Source organism: Acipenser ruthenus, chromosome 12 (assembly GCF_902713425.1).
Source record: "Acipenser ruthenus chromosome 12, fAciRut3.2 maternal haplotype, whole genome shotgun sequence".
In the NCBI taxonomy this organism is placed as follows: domain Eukaryota; kingdom Metazoa; phylum Chordata; class Actinopteri; order Acipenseriformes; family Acipenseridae; genus Acipenser; species Acipenser ruthenus.
In genome coordinates, this window is record NC_081200.1 from 9,764,221 (window position 1) to 9,784,087 (window position 19,867).

General features: G+C 35.3%; 1 protein-coding gene across 2 annotated transcripts; it reads left to right on the forward strand.

Annotated features, from left to right (window-relative positions):
* Positions 1 to 510: 510 nt before the first annotated feature.
* On the forward strand, positions 511 to 19,788 carry LOC117417032 (RNA-binding protein FXR1-like). 2 transcript variants are annotated; one of them, XM_034028687.3, is made up of 17 exons: positions 511 to 658; positions 4,875 to 4,927; positions 5,503 to 5,596; positions 5,937 to 6,008; positions 6,216 to 6,364; positions 7,644 to 7,737; positions 8,176 to 8,292; positions 8,459 to 8,629; positions 8,773 to 8,851; positions 8,955 to 9,064; positions 9,641 to 9,727; positions 9,978 to 10,188; positions 13,171 to 13,380; positions 16,828 to 17,028; positions 17,339 to 17,419; positions 19,086 to 19,165; positions 19,444 to 19,788. In XM_034028687.3, the coding sequence occupies exons 1-17, from the start codon at positions 608 to 610 to the stop codon at positions 19,612 to 19,614; spliced, it is 2,031 nt and encodes a 676-aa protein (XP_033884578.2). In that variant the 5' UTR covers positions 511 to 607; the 3' UTR covers positions 19,615 to 19,788. The 2 variants fall into 2 exon arrangements, with proteins under 2 accessions (XP_033884578.2, XP_033884579.2); XM_034028688.3 differs by lacking the exon at positions 17,339 to 17,419 and having other exon boundaries at positions 513 to 658.
* Positions 19,789 to 19,867: the final 79 nt, after the last annotated feature.

The window sequence follows — 19,867 nt, forward strand, 5'->3', positions numbered from 1 at the left end:
CTGTAATAATCTTGCTTGTAAACCTGCAGTGTTGATTGCCATTTTTGCTTCCTGGTCTCAAGAAATCAGTTATGTTCTGACTCCACTTTTATATTTTACCATGAAACATTTGGAGAGTCAACAGGCTTGAAAGATCACAATATCACATGATTTCTCCATATTTGCAAGCAAGAGGGCAGCTAGTATCTAATCCAATACCAGTATTGGAGCAAACACAGTATTTATAACAACAGTACTTAATATTGTTAGCAGTTATACAGCATAAAAATATTTAATAATCATTCAAACAAACAGCATTATTACTGGCTGAGGTAACAAAAGATGGCCAGGTGTAAACTTTTAATATGTGCATGGGTATGAATGGTATTCTGCCCATCCATATAATGGTATAACGTTCTGCATTCTTTAAAATTGTGTGCAGCTGAAATAAGATTTACTTTGCATTTCTACTTCCGAAAATGTATTGTATTTAGGTGGTCGACTTAAGCTGCTGTGCACATAAGACGCTTCTGTTTAGCTGAGACGAGTGTTTACAATGTGCATCCAGGTTGAGATTGGCAACTGTAACTTTCTAGAATAATTTCCCAGCGTTCATTGCGTGCCCAATATGGAGGAACTGACGGTGGAGGTTCGTGGCTCAAACGGAGCTTATTACAAGGTAAACATTAAAACACGGTTGTGGTTTAAAGTCGTTTGACATTAAGAAGGGTGTAATATTCTTTCGAAGAGACGTATTTTTTTTGCTGGTTGTAGTAGCCACGTATTGCTAAGAAAATAACAGACGTAGACTGGTCACAAAAATGTCTGATCTTGTCTTGTGTATAGTATAGATAACAATATGATATATTACTATGTAGTCAAGTTAATGTGTTTTAAGTTTTTGTTTGTTTTTAAGTATTTTACAATTGTTGTGTTATTTCAGGGAAAAGACAGTTATTGTGGGGTAATAATGCAGACTTCTGCTGTTTGGCCTATGAATTACCAGTATTTGGTAGGAATTTTATTAATGTGATGACCCGTTTGCTGTTGCCATTTAATTATATATTTATAATTAAATAATTAATGTGTTTATAAGGTCATTACTTTTTTGATATGTTTTGTTTAAATTCAAATTGTTTATTTATTTTGAAGATGGTTATTAACTTTACTGTGTTGAAGTTGAACCAAGTATACAAATGTAATGTTATGAAAACATTGAAACCTTGAATAACTAAGGAACCATCGACTATAAAGAAAGTCGTACACAGTTTTACGAATGGGTATAAATGTTCTTAATAACCTGGTCGTGGTAAGCAAATTGCTAAGAGGAAAACAAATCAATAAAAAAAACATTTTAAAAAATCTATTGTGTTGCCAGCGATGTGCATAGTAAAAGTAAGTTTAGACTATATAGTGCCATAAACGAATATTTTAGCATTACATTATTGTTTCTTTTATGATAACACTTTCTTATGACGTATTATGCATGAGAAAATAGTTGTTTCTAAGGACTATTAGAGTAAATGGCCTAACATTCAGAATTGTTATATTTTTATCTGATTATATTCTGATATGACAAACGCACATTTTCTTAAAAAACAAAACAAAGCAAAACAAAAACTTAAAACATTAAGGAACTTTTGAAGGTGTTAAATTTACCCCTGAAGGGACAGTTCACATTAAGTAGTGTCACTATGCTTGTATAAGCTCATTATTCTGAATCTTGTACTAAAGTGTTTTTTTTTTATATATTGTTTTGATGGCAGTACGTTAGGTCATTTCTCCTGGTACTGCCCTTAGATACACGATCAGTTGTAGGAAAGTCCATTTGTTACTGTTATTACAGTAGTTATTGTATCATCATAAAGTTATTTTAGAATGTCACTTCATCCCAGGAGGAGTACAGAACATGACAGCTGTTCCTTGTCAATCTCAGACTGTTGTCAGGTTCAGAGGATATTATGGACTTTGCAGTTATTTTTAAACCGCTGGCAGGCACACAACCAGTAATATCTGAGAGCCACAGTCTCCCTCTTTGTTCTGTCTTCAGCTGTAAATTGGCAACAAAAAGGACAAGGCCAAAATGGCTACTAAACTTAAGTCAAAACCAAAGTATAGTATGTTGTGTAATTTTGCTTAGGATTCATATATAAAGCTAATTATTGGCCACAGAAAGAAACAACACAGTTTAACTTAATAACTTTATTTTTTTCAGAAATTTGACTAAAAAACTTCCATAATCAGCAGTCTAGATTTGAACCTGGGAGGACATAACTCCCTGCACGGAAGGCAGGCATTGGCTTTTATCACTAATCCATGGGGCTATTTCTGTTCAATTTTAAAAGCATATATTCTACTGGGTTTAACATTTAAACTAAACTCAGAAATCTCATTACCGTGTGTAGCATACAAAATGCTGAGTTGCTGTGTTGCATTTCTGCATGAACTGAAAAAACAAAAACTTTTCTATCATAAGTTGGGAATTAATTATGATAAACATTGTAATACAATGTAGACTTGTATTTCCTACCGTTTTGGTTTAGTTGTGGTAAAAATAAGGAAGATTTAAAGTAAGAGAGAACAGCAATTGAAACATTGAAGTTAGTTACAGAAAGTCATTTTTCTAAACCAGAAAGAAAATCACTTGTAAGTATTGTAAACATTTCTAAACTATTGATCTACAGAATAGAGTTCTGGACTCTATTCTGAGATGGCATTATTACACACGGTAGAAATCCATGTGCTTGAAAGGGTAGTGTTCGTTTGTTGTTATTTTTCCCGCTGATGCGTCACAAATCACTGAATCATGTTATTGTTTGGATCCAAACACTTTCTAATACAGGTGTCTCCAGTTGCTGTAGCTGAAGGGGCACTGTGGCCATAATGGCCGTGAATAGAGAATGGCACCCACGGCAATTGCCACATGGCTGCCGTTAATTTTGAGCCCTGTGTCTTACAAGAGGATTTTGATATGGGATGTGTGGGCAGATGAGATTTAATGAAAGTGATGCACATTTTCTCAGATTTTAAAGTTTTTTTCAAATCCGTTTTTATTACGGAGGTGTCTGGATACACTAAGTTTTCAGTTTCTGTTTCCTCAACAGGAAGCAATTTAGTCCCAGCTCTGAGCATCTACTGATCACCACAAGATAGCGAATGTCTCTTGCTTACACACTGACTTTAAACATAGTTTAACATACCACTCGGTCCTAAGCTGCATCACGTTGCAATGTATTCTTGTTTTAACTAGCTCCAGGCATTTGAGGTAAGGAGCTGGACAGGGCTACAATTATTTATTTTGATCCTGGCTGGGATAAAATAGTATTCTATTATTGTATTTATTGTTGAAAACCTCCAGTTTAACCGTGTCTGATGGACTATTTTTTCTTCAACGCGGAAGAATATACAATAAAATTGTTTGTTTTTAAAAAAAAAATATATAAAAAAGTTTGTTTTTCTATGTATTATGGCCTTTTTATAAGCGGGATAATATACTCCAGGGGTAATGAATTGTGGAAATTGCCGCTATTTTACTGGAACAAAATAAACATTTTGAATACTATTTACAGGAACATACGAGCGCTGTAAAAACTCGTCTTTTGGTTTTTTTTTTTTCTTTTTGAAATAACTATTTTAGGTGGCTTATCTGGCAAAGAAAACAGCAATTTAGCCTGCCGTCGGCTGGAAATGAGAGGGCTGAATAATGTGAATCAATATAAATATGGCATTGGGAATGTCTGCCCCACAACTTTCCCTTTATTAAGCAACACTTACGTTTCAGCCCTTCAGGCAAACAATACCCTTCACTTTAGCCTATGGCCTAATTATTTTTATTATTATTTATTTCTTAGCAGACACCCTTATCCAGGGCAACTTACAATTGTTACACGATATCACATTATTTTTTACATACAATTACCCATTTATACAGTTAGGTGGAGCAATCTAGGTAAAGTACCTTGCTCAAGGGTACAGCAGCAGTGTCCCCTACCAGGGATTGAACCCACGACCTTCAGGTCAAGAGTCCAGAGCCCTAACCACTACTCCACATAGTTCCCGTGATGTAGTCATGTGAGTTTTTGGGTTCAGGATGATAAATACTAAATGCTTGTGAGATTCATATTTGGTACTCCACAGCATTCTGTAATTCATGGATGCTTTTTTCACAAATACTGTAGTTTACAATAGCATATGAAAACAGTTAAGTAATTGTAACCTTGGCATGAATAAAGGCATGACTTGGGTTGTTGCACTAAACTTTCATCTCTGCAAACCTGGATTTAAATTAGGCTAAACGTAAGTAACAAGTTGAATGTCTTGGTGTATTGCTGCCTGGACAAGCAGTTGGCAGTTACAGTAACTCTGGGCACTATGCTGTCTCAGAAAGTGAAGCCGATCAAAAGGAAGAGACTGAACTGTGGCCTGAGGAATCATTGCATGTAAATGTGGGAAAACGTGTCCTGCATAAAATAAACAAATAGGCCTACAGTAGTTTCTTGGGGGGTGGGGGAGGTGTGCGGCTAATTAATGGACTTTTTAATAGATTGCCTACCTGTCGACAATAAGGCAACATATAAAATAGCAAGCTTGAAATTGTTGTTGCGTCACAGTGGAAGGGTAATGTGCTTAGACCAATCACCTGTTGTACCTATTCTGTCAAAATTAGTTTAATTTTATTTCTGTCTGACCACAATAGGTCTGGAGGTGCAACGCTGAAACATGTTTAGTAGTAACTTGTGCCTTGTATAATGTAATTAATAACAATGCCAATTTAATGTATCCCTATTTTATGTAATGTATTTATTTAATGGCAGTATTTTTCAACTGATGTTTTAAAGTATCCATAGTTACAATTATTTGTGGAGCAACTTTTTATCAATGCATTTTTTTCCCAGGCATTTGTCAAAGATGTTCATGAAGATTCACTCACCGTTGCCTTTGAAAACAAGTAAGTGTTCAGTTTCTTTTTTTTAGCCAAATGTTTCTCTGACAGTGCCTCCCTTATTAAATAAATACAGTAAACGTTAATGCCATTTGCAATGTATCTGTTTAGTCTTTTCTTACATCCACTCCTAGGAGAAAGTAAAACAGACTTTATTAGACGTTAAAATGTATACTGGGCAACAGAGTTGTTTTTAATGATCGTTGTGTCATTTGGATCTTTATAGTAGATTGAGAAATGTCCTAGTAGCTTTTGTTTTTATAAATAACTCCACTGCCACTTTTTAAAAAGCGTAAATCTTATAAACCTTTTGAAATAGACGGTAGTCTTTATTTTGTGTGAGACCTACGTTCTGATGTGGCTGCCATATTGCTTTGCATTCCTGTTTTATAAAGACCAAGGGATTTAACATATGCGCTTGTCATTCAGTACACAGCTGCTTCTATGATTATATTATTCTCTTGAGTTTCATTGTCCAATAAAACAATCACCATTTTGAGGTTACATTTGCTAAAACCCTCATACACTTTGAAATATTACATTGAAATTCAGTTCACGTGATTCTTTTTATTTTTATAAAGCTGGCAACCAGAGCGTAAGGTTCCTTTCAGCGATGTGCGCATGCCGCCTCCTCCAGATGTTAAAAAGGAAATCGGTGAAGGTGAGGACGTTGAGGTAAGTTTGTGAAGACTGTTTTTATTGTGTTCAGTTAAGATTACTTTTTTTTTTTTTTTTTAATAATAGCTTACAAACATGTGTTCATGAAATAAAGCTATTGTGCTAGTCTGCTAAATGATCCTATGCGTAAACAGGGAATCTTTATCCATGATGTTATACACTCAATATACAATTAAGAGGGAAACAAACTTTAGTCCAGTTTGCTTAGTAGTATTGAAAAACAGGAATTAATCAAATAAATAAGATTTAAACATGATTAGACCATGTTGTACTGGTTTCGTGAGCAGGCATACCATTTTCTGAATTCTTTTCATTTTTGTTTTCTATATGTCCCCAGATTTACTCAAGAGCAAACGAGCAGGAGCCTTGTGGTTGGTGGCTTGCAAAAGTGAGAATGATGAAGGGTGATGTAAGTACTCAAATTACAGCCTTTTAAAATACATTTACTATTGGAACCCCCTTGCATACACCTACCAGGAATACTTCCCCTAGATTTTCTATTTCAGATTCTAATGGTAAATATTGGTTTTTATTACATCAGACCATGGATTTATTTGCAGCATCTCTTTTGTTATGTTTATTAACATCATATATTGTATGCTTATATTGTCCACAGTTTTATGTAATCGAATATGCTGCATGTGATGCCACATATAATGAGATAGTTACCTTTGAGCGTCTTCGTCCAGCGAACCTTAACAAGGCTGTGGCAAAAAATACCTTCTTCAAGTGTACAATTCCAGTACCAGATGATTTAAAAGCTGCGTAAGTAGAAGATTTATTTTCATTATTACTATTTAATTATTACAAATAACATTATTGGATGGTTTCACTGACCTCGATTTGCACTAGTCTTGGACTACCTTACCTAAAATAACATTAGGTAGTCCAAGATTAGCGCTAAGTCTGGTCTGTGAAACCAGCCATATGTCACCATTATTATCAGGTTAAAATATTACTGAACAGGCTGTAGCATTTAAAACACAACACATTGCTTTCCCAGCTTTCTGCTTTGTTCGTATTCCTATAATATCTTTTTCAACATGGATTGCTTTGATATGTAATAACATATCCTTGGTCACAAATCCATTTTTTATTCGCTTTGCATTGGTTATGCAAAATGTCTTCTGAATTCACAACATCTGCAGCTGCAATATAACCTGTACAATCAGAAACATTTGATTGGTTCCCGACGCCTCACAAAGTTCAGCATTTTGATTGGTTCATCTGTCCTACCTGCTTGCTCCAGCACAGAGTCAGAGGGGTGGGGACAGGCTTATGCATGATAAGCCCATTATGATCGCAATTAATACATCATTTTGGTGAGTTGGGGTGGAATAAGAACCAGTAATAAAACCTTAAGTGAGAGCTCTACATGTTAAGCAACACAACAGTGCATAGACGGACAGCAGATTTCACTGTCTAGGTTATAAAGTGTTCTGTGTGACAATGACTTATGCACATTTTTAGTACAAATGTGAATATTCATATGGTTGGAGGTACGCCCCTTGTACATCTTGCATCTTTACCTGTGCCAGAGCGAGCAGATGGGACAGGTGAGCCAATCAAACTTCTATATTTTGTGAGAGGAGTTGGGAATTAAATGTTTCCTGTTGAACACGTTTGAGTGAAGCCACTTTCAGAAGACGTTTTGACGGGAAGACCCAATGCGAAACAAACAGGTCAAAATTGATTTATGACCAATGATATGTTAATAAAAATATCAAAACCATTGTGATTATGTTGAAAAAGATATTGCAGGAATGTGCATACAAAGTGGGAAACTATGGAAAGTAATGCGTTGTGTTTTAAACCCAAAAGCCAGTTCAATAACACTTGTATTAGAATCTGTAATATTAAAATGTGATAGCACAATTTACATACTAAATATTACTAATATATATTAAATGAATCTTCATTGCTGTATTATAGGTGTGAAAATGAACTTGCACAAAGATTTCAAAAAAATATTAAAATGTGATAGCACAATTTACATACTAAATATTACTAATGTATTAAATTAATCTTCATTGCTGTATTATAGGTGTGAAAATGAACTTGCACATAAAGATTTCAAAAAAGCAATAGGGGCCTGTCGCATCTTCTACCATGCAGACACAAGCCAATTAATAATACTGGTAAGCCTTATTTATCTATTGGAAGCCAAACTTACATTTTACATACAATGGGTGCTGGTCATGGTGATATTTTTCTGACAGCTCAATTTTATTTCTTAAACTTGTGGCTGTTGATATATGTTACTCCATATGTTACCAAATGCAAAAGCTATGATAACTACTGTATGTGCAATTATTAAATTCAAAGATTGCATAAAATATCAAAAATCACCAGGTTATCATCAGGTGAAAGCTTAAACACATTTTGAAGTGATAGTTTACAACTGTAATAATAAAACCAGTATCAGAATCATCTGCCAGATATTGATATGGAATATCAGTAAATGGAATCTATCCAAATAACCACGATCTGTGCATCCCTATTTACAATATATGTTGAATGAATAGCATACAAATTCTAGTAACGTCAAATTGCAATTTTATTATTCTTCCTTTTAGTCAATGAATGAAGCCACAGTCAAGAGAGTTACAATACTAAGTGACATGCATTTGCGCAGTATTCGCACAAAGTTAATGCTCATGTCAAGAAATGAAGAAGCAACAAAGCACCTAGAGGTAAGAGTCATATTTTTGCTATACTTAGTTTAAAAGTATTTGGTTTTGGCTAATATGTGAAGTATAATGTGGCTGGCTTAGGCATAGGTTCCGATGTATTGTTCTAACTATGAATTAATAAAATCCACATATTGCAAAAATGAAACTGTTCCAAAATACTTTCTAGAGCACAAAGCAGTTGGCTTCTGCATTCCTTGAGGTATTTACTGTGAGAGAGGATCTGATGGGTTTGGCAATTGGAACGCATGGTAGTAATATTCAGCAAGCAAGGAAAGTACCTGGAGTTACAGCAATTGAACTGGAAGAAGATACCGGCACATTTAGAATTTATGGAGAGGTAAGTGTAATGTTTGATTATGGATTTTTAAATGCCTAGGCTTTCTTTACTTTTTATATTAGTATTAATGAGTCAAATCTAACCATGTTTTTTAGATGGTTCACAGTGCAACACTAATAAACTAAATGTGTTTTAATTTTCAGACTGCTGAAGCAGGACAGAAAGCAAGGAGTTACCTTGAGTTTATTGAAGCCTCTGTTCAGATTCCCAGAAATTTGGTTGGTAAGTCGGTCTCGATAACGTTTTGTATACTGAAAAGAATTGTGTAACACTGTCAAATTCTACTGCTTTATGTTATTGTTGTACACTTCTTAATACACTTTAGGTAAGGTCATTGGTAAAAATGGAAAAGTCATTCAGGAGATTGTGGACAAATCTGGAGTTGTGCGAGTAAGGATTGAAGGTGATAAGGACAATAAACTTCCTCGAGAAGAGGTAGGAGCATTCTATCTGATAGTATCATGTGTTTTTTTGTTTTGTTTTGTTTTTTTAAAGGATAAAAGTAACATTTCTAAAACACCTGGAATTTGTATTCTTAATGCTAAGTCAGATATGTAAGAAATCTCAATGAACAGAAAATCATAATTCTATAGAACATTACAGGGGGAAATACTTGCAGTACTAACAATGTCTTGGCTGCTTTCAAAATTACTCATTTCGACCTTTCTTATGTACAGGAGGTGCTTGATTTGATATTTTTGAAATGTTTACAAAGCTTTCCATGATCACACACTCCATTTACTATAACAAATTGTATTAGTACAGTACTGGCTAACTACAGTAGGGCAGTCAATTTAGTTTACAGATTCAATATTTGCCAACTTGCAGAATGTTGCTTTCGTATTTAACCATGTCTCTGCTGGAAGGCTTATGATGTGTTTTCTAATTAAAGATTTCAAATATGTTATTTTGTATTCATCCTTAAGTGTTTTCAAATTCAGTGGAACAGCCCTTTAGGCAAACTTGTTTTAGAAAGTGCAACTCTTTTTTAATTATATTTTTTTGATGCAGGGAATGGTTCCTTTTACATTTGTTGGCACAAAGGAGAACATCGAAAATGTTCAAGTTCTTCTGGAATACCACATTGCTTACCTAAATGTAAGTTTATACAGCTTGTACAGTTTTGAGCTGAGGTTGTTTCTCCCACTCTTTAATTAAACCGTGCATCATCCCACATAGATTCTGGAATGGCACGTACTGTAAAAGAACATTGTGCAAAGACTAATCCACAGTTTACTGATTCTGGAATCATGCAATGAGTGATTTTTGCATTTAAGGTTTTCCTTTATGCATACATATTCAGTGTGATTGCTGATATTCTTTTTTTTTTTTTTTTTTTTTTTTAAAGGAAGTGGAACAGCTAAGAATGGAGAGGCTTCAGATTGATGACCAGCTGAGGGAAATAGGAGTGGGGTTCAGGCCTTCCTCCAACCGCAATACTGATAAAGATAAAGGCTACACAACAGATGAGAGCACATCTACTCCCTCCCTGCATGGCAGCAGGTCTTACAGTGGCAGAGGTCGTGGTCGCAGAGGCCCTATTTACACCTCTGGTTATGGTAACTACTTAAAAGACTTGTGAAGAAGTAACAATATACAAGCAACACTATACTATCATGAATCTTTTATAATATAAATTCTATAGTTGCACAACACAACGCAAATATCAAGTTTGGCTCAAATTATATATATATATTTTTAAAGTATTTAATAGGGATTGGAATTTTAAACGCATAAACTCTAATGAAGTGGTTAAATGTTGAATAATATGCTAGACATATAACCAGTCGTGACAAATTTCACCAAATGCATATTTTTTAATGTATTAATTTTAGTAATTTATCATCATATACAGCATTCTGTCACGTATCCGGCTGATGTGGTGCCACAGTAAGGGCGGATATTCCTCCAAGTAGTTTTTCTAATTGGTGAAACAGAAAGATTGATACTGGGGCGGGTTTTATTCTCGGTCGATCTGGTGCTTCATTGGTGCACTGTGTGCATGCTGTAGTGGGCGTGGTATGGTATCCAGTCCTCACTGGGGAAAAAGTATATGACAAGCATTTTTTCTGACTTAGTTATATATTTTTAATAAAATGGCATCTCTAAACAAAGGAACGAGGCAAAGCCATGTTTCAAAGTATTTTGAGGAACTGGACTAGAAAACTGTGGCATGTAAATAATTATGCCAAACAAAATTGGCGTACCACAAAAACACCAGTTCAATGCTTCACTATTTGAAATTTAAAACATTCAGAATTACAGTGGATTGAGTTACTGAATGCAGTAAAAAGCAAACATCCATAATCAACAGAACGTTCTAGATGGCGACTGACATTTATTTAGCCCTTATATCCATGTGAATACGTATAACAGGATTTTAAAAAGACATTTTTTTTTTCAATATTAATTCAGAGAACGCTTAAGTGTAAATACATTATGTATAGGGGTCTACTTAAATCGCGGTAAATTTACGTATTTTTCACGGGTATGTTGCGGAATAAAATTAGGATTTCGCGGAAATTTCGCGGACATGTTTAAATATTAAATAAACCTAATTAGACAGTATTTCAGAACACTATAAAGCCTAAAAATAGTGGTACTTGCTTCCTTACTAAAACAGAGTGCTGGCATTTGTTAAAGGCGAGTATGCAGCATCCCACAGCAGTTGACTTGCCTGCATCCACTGAATGGTTGGAAGTTAAGGCAAAGCTTTGCCAAGTTATACAGATGTGGAAATCGATTAGAAACAGCCCAAAAACTCGGTTACACAAGGGCATCTGGCATACTTTAATAAAGTCAATGTATGCACCACGTTCGTTGTCATGTTATTTGTCACATCCAATAATTTTTTTTATTAGTACCGAGTCAAAACGAAGACGTGGCTATTCGGGTCTAAAATTCCAACTGTAAACAGCAGGTTGAAGCGAGGTGGCTGTGCTGGATCGTTTTAGTACTGATTTAACTTGCAAACAGGAATACTTCTTGCCTGCGCTGACTTTCCAGTTTGGTTTCTGAAAGCTGTTTATTTTACGTTCTGTTCAGCAGCCTCTGAAGTAGCCTTTTGTTTAATGTGTGATTCTGAAGCTAAATAGCGATCGATCATATTTTCTCCAAATACACATTAAGATATGGAAAACAATTACCTCAGTCTGCATGTAGTTTCTTTGGGAAATATCTTAAAACGATCATCAGCCGAAATATACTTTGCTTTTTTTTGTCGTCCATTTCTACTATTTTCCCTCCAATGCTGAAAACTAGATTTTAGCAACCTAAATCAAAACATTGCAGCACCAACTTTGTCCCGCCCCCTCCTGCACAGTACAGGTCACGTAAAAGCAGTAAAGATGCACTGATAGGCTGAAAACTTTGTCATTTGAATAGTAAACAAGAACGTTAACTGCTTTGGAGAATTTATTTTGTAAATGTTACTTGTGGACATTTTTTGTTTGTTTGTTTTTTGCTTAGGTGCAATGCACACAGGACGGCGAAGGAATAAAAAAGGGCTATCTGCAGAAGGAAGATACGTAGTTTGCGTCGCTTGCGTTGTGCAGTAGTTCATTTAAACAAGTTTTCTTTTTTTTTTTCCTCTCTGTACTTGTTTGTATGCATTGGCCCCTAAGAGGTGAATTTCGCGGGGACCCCTCAATTTCACAATTTCCGCGAAATCCGCAAAATCGCGATTTAGGTAGGTCCCTAATTATGTATATAGGCTTTAATTTACCAGTACACTTTTATGCAAGAATGTATTGGAATCTGTGCATTTGATAGATTCTGTAACATGTGTAAGCTGTGTTTTTGTATTAGTAGTAGTATTATTATTATTATTATTATTATTATTATTATTATTATTATTGGTTTTGTCTTATTCTTTTAATACTTTGTGCCCACAGGGCCAGCACGGATACATCTCAGTATTTGTGTGCAGTACAAATACATTTTACTAAGATAAAAATAACAATACAAATGCTTTTAAAAAGACCAAATTCCTATTGGTTTTTTTATTTAGTTTTTTAGATTCTATTGATTTTTTTTTCAGTATTACATGCAGGACAGCCGCTGTAAGATTGTTACCTTTATTAAACATGTGCACGGATGAATCTACTGATGAATCTAACTGTTAATCAACTAATACCCAATTAACCAATCAAAAATTTGAATAGAGTGACAGCCCTATCAATATATACTTTGGTGTGTACATGTTGTTACATTTTTTCTTATTTAGGGTTTTTTTTGCTTAGAAAATACTAACCAGGGCTGTCAGTATACAGCAGAAAGTAATATAAAGAGTGTGTGTATGTAGATATGGTTTAACGCTGAAGCCTGCATAGCATTTAAACGTTCATAAAAATGTACCAAAAGCACATCCCTAGTATTTATGTTCAGATTTGGGGATTTCACTGAATTGTTTGTTATGCTATCAAAACAAACTTATTTGTACCTCTTTAACAAAAAGAAATTGGAACAGATTTGTCCTGTATCGTTTTCATGCATTTTTCAGATTATAGATTTGATTGAACTAAAAGTATGTTTCTATCCAGGTACGAACTCTGAACAGTCAACTGCATCCGAAACTGATTCGGAGAGAAAGGACGAGCTGAGTGACTGGTCGTTGGCAGGGGAAGATCACGACCGGGAACCTAGGCACCAACGGGACAGCAGGAGACGGCCTGCCTCTGGGAGAGGGCGTGGGGGTCCTGGAGGCAGGGCCCGTGGAGGGGGCAGAGGGGCTAGCAGTTCCATCAGCTCTGGTACAAACCCTTGTTTCTGCAAGAACCTAAAGGGATACTTGATTCCACATTTTCTTAGTATCTTCTTCTTACCGGTTTAAAATCCTGTTGTGTGTGTTCTTTATCACTATCTTTTTGTTGCAGAGTCCATTAATTAAAAAAGCTGAATTTCTGAAGCTTTAGCAGAGCCACTATAGGGGTTTGTAACTGTAATTTTATTTCCCTTCTGAAACTGATTTTGTATAGACATTTTCCATTTACTCGGTTACAAACTTAGTTGTGCACCTTTTGATACAGAATGACCCCTTTAATGTTGTTAGCTTCTTATTACATAGCAGGGTTAGAAACTCACCCTTGCCTGCCTGAGGCGAATTAAATCTGATGAGGACTAGTTAACATCTGTGTCTCAGTAGTCCTCTGGGTGAGTACTTAAAACAAATGTAAACATATAATCTCATGTTCAGTCTTGCGTTAAAAAAAATGCAGAAAAAGTCAATTTTCTAATGGGGTGTAGCAGTGGTGAATAAGTATTCATAATGCTTACAAAACAGTCACTCAGAACTGAAACCTCCCTTCATCTCCCCTGCAGTGCCAACCTCACTTTTTACATTTGCTCTTCCTCTGCGCGGGATGCAAACTTGTTGGGCATTTTGAATTTACTGAAACACATTGCCTCTTTGAAGTAAGTGTAAGGTCATTTTCAAAAAATGTGGAGATTCATACCGGGTTTAAAAAAAAAAAGACTGAAGATGTATGTCATTAGCAAAAGGAGTCGGTTGTACTAACGAGATCAAAAAATAAGCCATGTTTTAATAAACATTTTAAAACTAATAAACACCCTAACATTATCGTAATAAGCTGCTTAAAACATAATAACACAATATATTTATAATAAAGTTGAGTTCTTATTAGGGCTGTGTTTGAAAGTTCGTTCGCTAGCCAGGGATTTGAAGATTGTTTTAAACCTTTGACTCCATTGACACTGTTTTTTGGGTTTTTTTTTTAAATAAACTGTTTGACAATATATGAATACTGTAAATCACACATTAAATATCACTCGCATGCAAAATTCAATCTTTTGATTTGTGTAGTGCATATTACGTAAAGAAAAGTTGTTGTATTAAAATCCGCTACCAAATCGTTATACGTAGCAACTATGGTGCTGCTGCCGTGTATGGAGAAGGGTATAGTATCCAAAGCATTGGGGCGGTACAGTTGTAGTGCTTCAGTAAAATATGTACTGAATATCTAGTGTGCAAGACAGTGTAAGAGAAGTGCTATGGTAGAATATGTTTGAAACATAGAAAATATACAATAACACTAATAATTTTAATTTTGAAAACTGAGTACCGTCCGTCCCACCCCCCTCCAGCTCCTGGTATTCAGAAGCAAACCTTTAATTTCTTCATTCTCCATCTCGACAGCAAAGCACTGTATAGCCTAAGCTGTACTGAAAGAAATGTCTCAATTTTTTTGTTGTATGCCCTTACGACCAAAAAAAAATTGAATGCAAACTGTGCAAGCGACTCGTAACATAGAGGTATAACCAATCTCTGGGGTCACTTGACAAATGTAAGTTCGTATTATTATTATTAGTAGTAGTAGTAGTAGTAGTATTATTATTATTAATATTTTTAGTAGTAGTAAAATGTGACTGATAACCTGCTTGGAACGGTGACTGTTAAATAAAGCTTTGTTTTGCCTAAGTCTGCTGCAGCTGTGCAATGCAAGCTTACTGTATGTACCGCAAACATCTACAATTACATGGAAATAAATGTTTTTTTTATTTAAATTCTAAAAACACGATTACTGTTCTATATAACGTATTTTTAAATGTGAATGTTTTATGCCATTTATATGGATTACCCATAAAATAGGATTTTCAATCAAATATAAACAAGTAGCTATGGTGATGTCACCAATAAATTATGCAAATTAGTACCATTGAAGGTTCGAACCTTCCTTTGGTAATGTGTTCCGAACCTTCGAAAGTCAAAATGTACACTTTGTTGCAGCCCTAGTTCTTACCTATAAACAACAGTAACACGTTTAAAGTTTGGGACTAGCTGTCTGTAGCTTGGTGGTGTTTACATTATTGTCGGCATATTTTAAGAGACTGGAAGCTGAAATTACTTTTTTAAAAACACACTTTTTTTATACCAATGCAGTACTGGTGAGCAATAATTAGTTTGTTTGAAAACCAGGCTTTAATCGCTGATAATAGGTGCATAGGCGGCGATTCTGTGAGCGCTCCGGGGCTCAAGCACCAATGGGGGAATAATAAGGTCCTGCATAGTGCAAATAAATCACTTGTTCTGTCAAATTGTAGTGTGGATGCTTCACAATCAGAACTGTTATTGCAGTCTTTAAAAAGTAAAACATTCACTGGTGGCTCTCATAAACCGGAAGGCGATCCTTCACATATTCAAATTCATTTGTACAAAGTCCCCCAGCTTTCTTGAAAAGATCTGCGTTTCCCTCATTTTTCATTTGTATTTGTTATGCTCTCATTAGTATCCAACGTAGTAGTTTCAGCGTCGGTCAGTTCTTGCGTATTCTACTGTACTTGCTGAAGCGGTTTTCTCCCACTGCTAATTTAAAAACTTTTTTTTTTAAATGCACCGTCTAGCTAACAATTTCATCCCGAGGGCTACAGTGAAACGTACTGTCTTTAAATTGGGACTTCAGTGAAGATTGCGTGTGTACGTGAGTACATTAATTATTGTAGGTAGTAATTCATAGTTATTTAATCACTCAGGCTGTAACCCCCAACTCCATAAACCAGCCAGCATTTTTGTAAATAGCAACATATGTAAGGAACATTTTATTTGTATCATCGGTGTCAATTTCAGGTGGCACTTCATGGTCGTCAAGCTGACACATGGCTGAGAGAATTATTTTTCCCTCTGTCATCCCGTCTGGTGCTGTCAGTGTCAGTTTCTCAGCACACGTTACAGTAACAAGGTGCAAGCAGGTGATTGATCGATCTGTAGGAGCTTTTACTAAGGTGCTTTTGTTAAATAAATTAAAAATCAAAATTTATAACTGTGTTTATTTTTTAGGAAAATAAAATGTAAGGCTATTTATTTTTAGGGACCCAAACTGTTTCTAACTTAGGCACTTCACATTCAGCACTTCAGGACTAGAAAGTTTCAAAAGGTACTAGTCCTATGGACTAGTGCCACAATATTGTTAGTTTCTAACCCTGCATAGTATTAGAAGAATGTGTTTTATAATAGGCTCATCAATAAGGTTACAAGATAGGGGGAACCCAAAGAAAAAACACTTTAAATACAGTAGTTGATGTGTTTTTCAAGAATGTCCTGTACTACTTTAGTGTCTGCAATTTTAAATGGAGTTGTATGTCCTAAATCGGTATACAGGTCTACAGTGTTGAAAGAGTTAAGCTACCTTTATTTGTTGAATGAACTTGGAAACCAAATCATAAATTATTCCCCCTCCCCTCAGTGCTTCAGGATCCGGACAGCAATCCCTACAGTTTACTAGATAACACTGAAACAGACCAGACTGCTGACACTGACGCCAGTGATTCTCACCACAACATCAGCCGACGCAGACGGTCACGTAAGCGTAGGACTGATGAAGACGCTACCCTAATTGATGGATTGACTGAGTCTGATAATGCTTCAGTTAACGAAAATGGTGTGGGTAAGTGAACTTAACAAAAACATCTAAATAGAAGGATCATTTTATAAAATCGCCAAGTTTCCTAATTATATGATCACTTGGGTTGCTGCTATTGCAACAAAAAACAAAACAAAATCCATTGAACCAACAGGGGATATGTTCTCAGGTTGGGGTTTATGGACTATACTAACTGAATCTGTGTTCATCATGAAAGACACACATTTAATTTACCCTCACATCTCTGTGTATTTTATTTTAAAGATTGCAAGGAAGAAGTTGCAGCAGCCTAAACTTTTATAAAAATCGGGTCTTCACAAATTTCCTTTTGTAGATGATTTGGAGAAAAAATCCCAGCGGCGTAACCGTAGCCGTAGGCGCCGTTTTTGCAGCCGGGCAGAAGACAGGCAGCCAGGTAATGGGAGTATAAAGTATATTCCCAAACCAGCATGCCAGAGTGCACTAAAAGTTGCTTTTGAAATAATTCTGCATATGGATTTTTAAACTGAACGCTCTAATACTGTATGTGACGTATGTGCCTGCTTCTTGTAAACTAAAATTTATAATTGAACTAAATAGTCAGCACTCGTTTGTCCAACCCCTCCTGCCAGTTTCTCCTGACAGATAAATGAAGTGACAGTAAATGTCCATTAGATTATGATGCTGATCCAGAAAATAAATAACAAAAAAAAGAATCGAACACAATACACCAGACATAATCACTAAAAGCACTTTTTTGTATAAAAATACATTTTCACAACAAAATTAAATTTACAATAACAGGCATATAGCTTATACTGCAATGTAAGTGTAAGTACTGGGAAAACAACGTTCACTGTACAGTTCTGTGCTTGGAACACTGAAACCTACAGCAATGAAGAGAAACAAAGACTGTTATACAATATAAAGAGTCTTAAGAGCAGTACTGGTGGCTAGTACTTGCTGTTACTTTATCAAATCCAATATTGGAAACAATACAGTACTGTAACGTTTAACTGTTCAGTTAAATAAATAAAAAAATAAAAAATGCTTTTGAATGGCTGATAAAACATAGATAATAAAGCAACAAATAAATATCAGTAGACTAGTTCCACAGTTCAGTGGTTACTGACGTGCACATTCCTGCCACTTCCTGTTTTGTTTTTAATCGAGGCGCATGTCTTGAGATAAATGAGTTAATAATAAGCAATATAGTGCAACTGTAATAAAAAAATATGTAGTATTTTATAATAGAATCAGTCTGTTACAGCGCTGAATGACTTATTTAATGAGAGGTGGTTACGCGGGTTCTGACAACTGTTTTCAGTAAAATGTATATACTTCTTAAACTGCTTGGGATTATTTTTGAATGCTTTTTTTTTGGGGGGGGGGGGGAGTGGTTTTGTTACGAGTTTAATTTCCAGTTTTTTCTTTTTAGTTTCCTTTCATTCTAAAAACCGCAATGAAAGTATGGTATCTTCTGTAGCTGTTACATGATAATACTGTTTATGTAGTCATTTAGCAGATGCTTTTATCCAAAACGACATAGATTAGGGGGGTGAACTGTGCATCACAATTGCTGCCGCAGTGTCACTTACGATAGAACCTTGGTTTTACGTCGCATCTAAAGGACATAACTGTAAAGCATGACATCATGCATTTGCATCAAGTTACGAGATGAAGCAATGGGGAAATGGTTCTATATTTCAATTTTTTCTGTCAGTGCCATATTGTAATTAAATAGTATTGACTTTCTTCCTAAAAAAAAAGTGTACTGTAAAAATCTGTGATTTATTAGCCTGTATAACTTGTAACAAAAACCCCTGTATACATAATTAAGGGTACAGTATATTAAGAAATGTGAACTGTAATTTTCTTTTTTTAAATTAAAAAAACAAAGAAATCCCATGCACAATCTACTTTGTTCCCAGATTACTGAACCATACGAGCTGTTAGTTAATTTTCATCTCTAGTAACTTAACTCTTTCAGCACCAAGTAAGTAGCAGTCTGCCATTTTCAGTGGAGTTATTTTTCCTAGATCTACAATGCAATGTTGTGAGTTAAATGGCTGCTTTAGTTTAAACTTTTTTGTGTGTTCTAGTTACAGTAGCAGATTACATATCCCGTGCCGAATCACAGAGCAGACAGAGAACCCCAGTAAGGGACACTTTGACAAAAATGGTAAGATTTGCTTTTTTTTTTCAACAAAAATATACATTTTGTCAATTGTATTATTGATATACATGCATTACAAGTGCCAGGTGACAGTGTAAAGTAAAACTATTAAACTTTTGGTGAAAGTGAAATTATTTATCCCCATTTCTGTTTCAACTTTTAATATAAATTTAAATTATTCAGAAGTATCAGCTTTTTTAAGTGACTACAGCAAATGGAAATTGCCATCCACATATGAGATACAGTTTGAGTTTTACGTATTTCTTTTTTTCCCTTCCCTCCAGGGTCAGGTTGATTTCATTGAAGAACAAAGCACTGCTGCTGTGGCCATGAATGGGCCCAGCAACGCTTCTGGTGACAAACCGAGAAAGCCACAACACACTCCCACGGAAGGAACTCAGAAAGTGAATTATCAAGGAGATGGAAATCAACCCGTCCTTAATGGCATCTCTTAAACACTTGCTCCCAATTTACAGGACCTTTTACATTTTATAATAGTGCTTGTACAAGCTTGCCAAAGATAAATATGGACTGTCATATTTTTTATCACACTTTTCAGTTCCTCCATTATGGAACACAAAGGGGATGAAGTTTATTTAAAAAAAACAACAAAAAAAAAAAAAAAACAACACACACCACACCAAGTATGTTCTAAGTACATTATCGGATGTTGTGCCTTCAGAGAGTATTCAGCAAGGTTGTAGGAAA

Bases quoted from the DNA above. Each gene is read 5' to 3' on its own strand.
- LOC117417032 (XM_034028687.3), top strand. From the start codon at position 608: ATGGAGGAACTGACGGTGGAGGTTCGTGGCTCAAACGGAGCTTATTAC. The intron at 9,728-9,977 runs GTAAGTTTATAC...TTTTTTTTAAAG, and splicing joins ACCACATTGCTTACCTAAAT to GAAGTGGAACAGCTAAGAAT. The intron at 17,420-19,085 runs GTAATGGGAGTA...TGTGTGTTCTAG, and splicing joins GGCAGAAGACAGGCAGCCAG to TTACAGTAGCAGATTACATA.